This window comes from Neophocaena asiaeorientalis, unplaced genomic scaffold (assembly GCF_003031525.2).
Source record: "Neophocaena asiaeorientalis asiaeorientalis breed wild unplaced genomic scaffold, Neophocaena_asiaeorientalis_V1.1 scaffold43, whole genome shotgun sequence".
In the NCBI taxonomy this organism is placed as follows: Eukaryota; Metazoa; Chordata; class Mammalia; order Artiodactyla; family Phocoenidae; genus Neophocaena; species Neophocaena asiaeorientalis.
The window spans coordinates 6,860,254-6,861,814 of record NW_020173674.1 but is presented as its reverse complement, the minus strand read 5'-3'; the positions used below and the strand labels follow the sequence as shown (position 1 = coordinate 6,861,814).

The 1,561-nt window shown below is 69.6% G+C and overlaps 1 protein-coding gene across 2 annotated transcripts in view; it reads right to left on the bottom strand.

The window, feature by feature from the left end:
• Window positions 1–1,561, bottom strand: part of LTBP3 (latent transforming growth factor beta binding protein 3) — a 17,492-nt gene that overhangs the window by 873 nt on the left and 15,058 nt on the right. Inside the window, exons 22-27 of one of the 2 annotated variants that reach the window (XM_024748878.1) lie at window positions 1,204–1,332; window positions 962–1,099; window positions 720–860; window positions 427–588; window positions 249–329; window positions 36–167 (exon numbers count right to left, since the gene is read on the bottom strand). In XM_024748878.1, the coding sequence (XP_024604646.1) occupies window positions 36–167; window positions 249–329; window positions 427–588; window positions 720–860; window positions 962–1,099; window positions 1,204–1,332 (783 nt within the window). The remainder of the gene's footprint in view (window positions 1–35; window positions 168–248; window positions 330–426; window positions 589–719; window positions 861–961; window positions 1,100–1,203; window positions 1,333–1,561) is intronic. The other variant, XM_024748879.1, reaches the window with a different exon arrangement.

The window sequence follows — 1,561 nt, the reverse complement described above, 5'->3', positions numbered from 1 at the left end:
GCCCCTCCACTGCCCCGCCCCTCGGCCCTGCTCACCGACGCAGCGCGCGCGGGAGGCGTCTAGCTGGAAGCCACCAGGACACTCGCACACTGCGCCGCCCGGCCGAGGCACACAGCGGCCGCTCACGCAGCGGCACTCGTCTGAATCCTCCTCCGAGCTGTCCTCTTCTGCGCCGGGAGAATGCAGACGTCAACACCAATCCCAGCGATGGCCGCGGACCCCGCCACTGTCCCTCCCTTTACACTCACCTCGCGGGGGCTTTCCCAGCAGCAGAGGACTCGCGTCCCAGAAGGAATTGCTCTCACTCTGCGACGTCGGGCAGTGGGACCCTGAGAGGGCAGGGGGTGGTCAGACGTCTGCGGCGTCGATTCACCCCGGCTCCCGCCCCAAACTCCCTACCGGGCAACCCCTCCCGGGCCGGCTCACCGGCGCCGCGCGGCGGGCACGGGCGGCACTGGGCTCCCCAACCTCGGCCCTGGCGACAGCAGCAGTCGTCGAAGGTGAGGGCGGGCCCGGCCAGGGGGCCCGCACACATGCCGTCCTCTCCGCGCTGGCTCCAGCACACGTCCCGCCGCTCCGGGGCACGCTCTGCGAAGGGGGACCCGGCGTCAGGGAGGAGCGCCCTCCCCCGCTCCAACCCACCCTCGGGGGAACCGCGGCCCCGGGTCTCCAGGCGGCGGACAGGGCTCTGGAGAGCCCAAGATGACCCTTGCCCTCACCGGCCGGGCTCTCGGGGAGCTGGCAGTCGCGGCCAGAGGGCCCGGGCACCCAGGGCGGGCGGCACTCGCAGCGGTAGGAGCCCGGCAGGTTGACGCAGCGGCCAGGGCGGCAGGCTGCGGGGTCCTGGCACTCGTCCACGTCTACGGGCAGCGAGGGGATGATGGGTGGGTAGGGGTGGAAGTCACGGCTCGGCTCGGCCAGCCTCCCTCCTGTTTCCCCAGCTGGCCGACCCGAGCCTCACCCATCTCCTCTGGGCTCAGACACTGGCGCTGCGCCGGGCTGTACTCGGCCGGGGGCGTGCAGGCGCAGCGGTAGCCACCGCGCGTGTTCTCACACACTCCATTCCGGCAGTTAGACTCGTCCAAGCACTCGTCCACGTCTGAGGAGAGGAAAAGCGCGAGTGGTCGGAACCGGCCCCGAGTCGGGTGATTGTGCGTGTCTCCCGGCTGCTTTCCCGTGGCCACGGGGGCCGGCTGTACTCACCCACGCATTCCAGCAGGTTCCCGTCGTAGTAGAAGCCTTGCTTGCAATAGCACTCGTAGCCGGGCTGCGTGTTCACGCACTTGCCCTCCTTGCAGATCTCCGCCCCAAACAATATGCATTCGTCGATGTCTGCGGGGTTACAGGCCGTGGGCGCCCTCGCCCTCTACCTGCGGGGCCACTTAAGCCCCGCAGCAGAGAACGTGTGGGTGCGGCTTACGGTGGAAGGGACGAAAACTCTGTACGAGGGGCTTTTCCGAACGCTGACGTAAGAGTGATGGGCGGGGCTTTGCGGAGGGGCGGGGCGGTCGGTGAGGGAGTGGGCGGGCCTCACCCCAGTACCCGCCACTGACAAGCACTG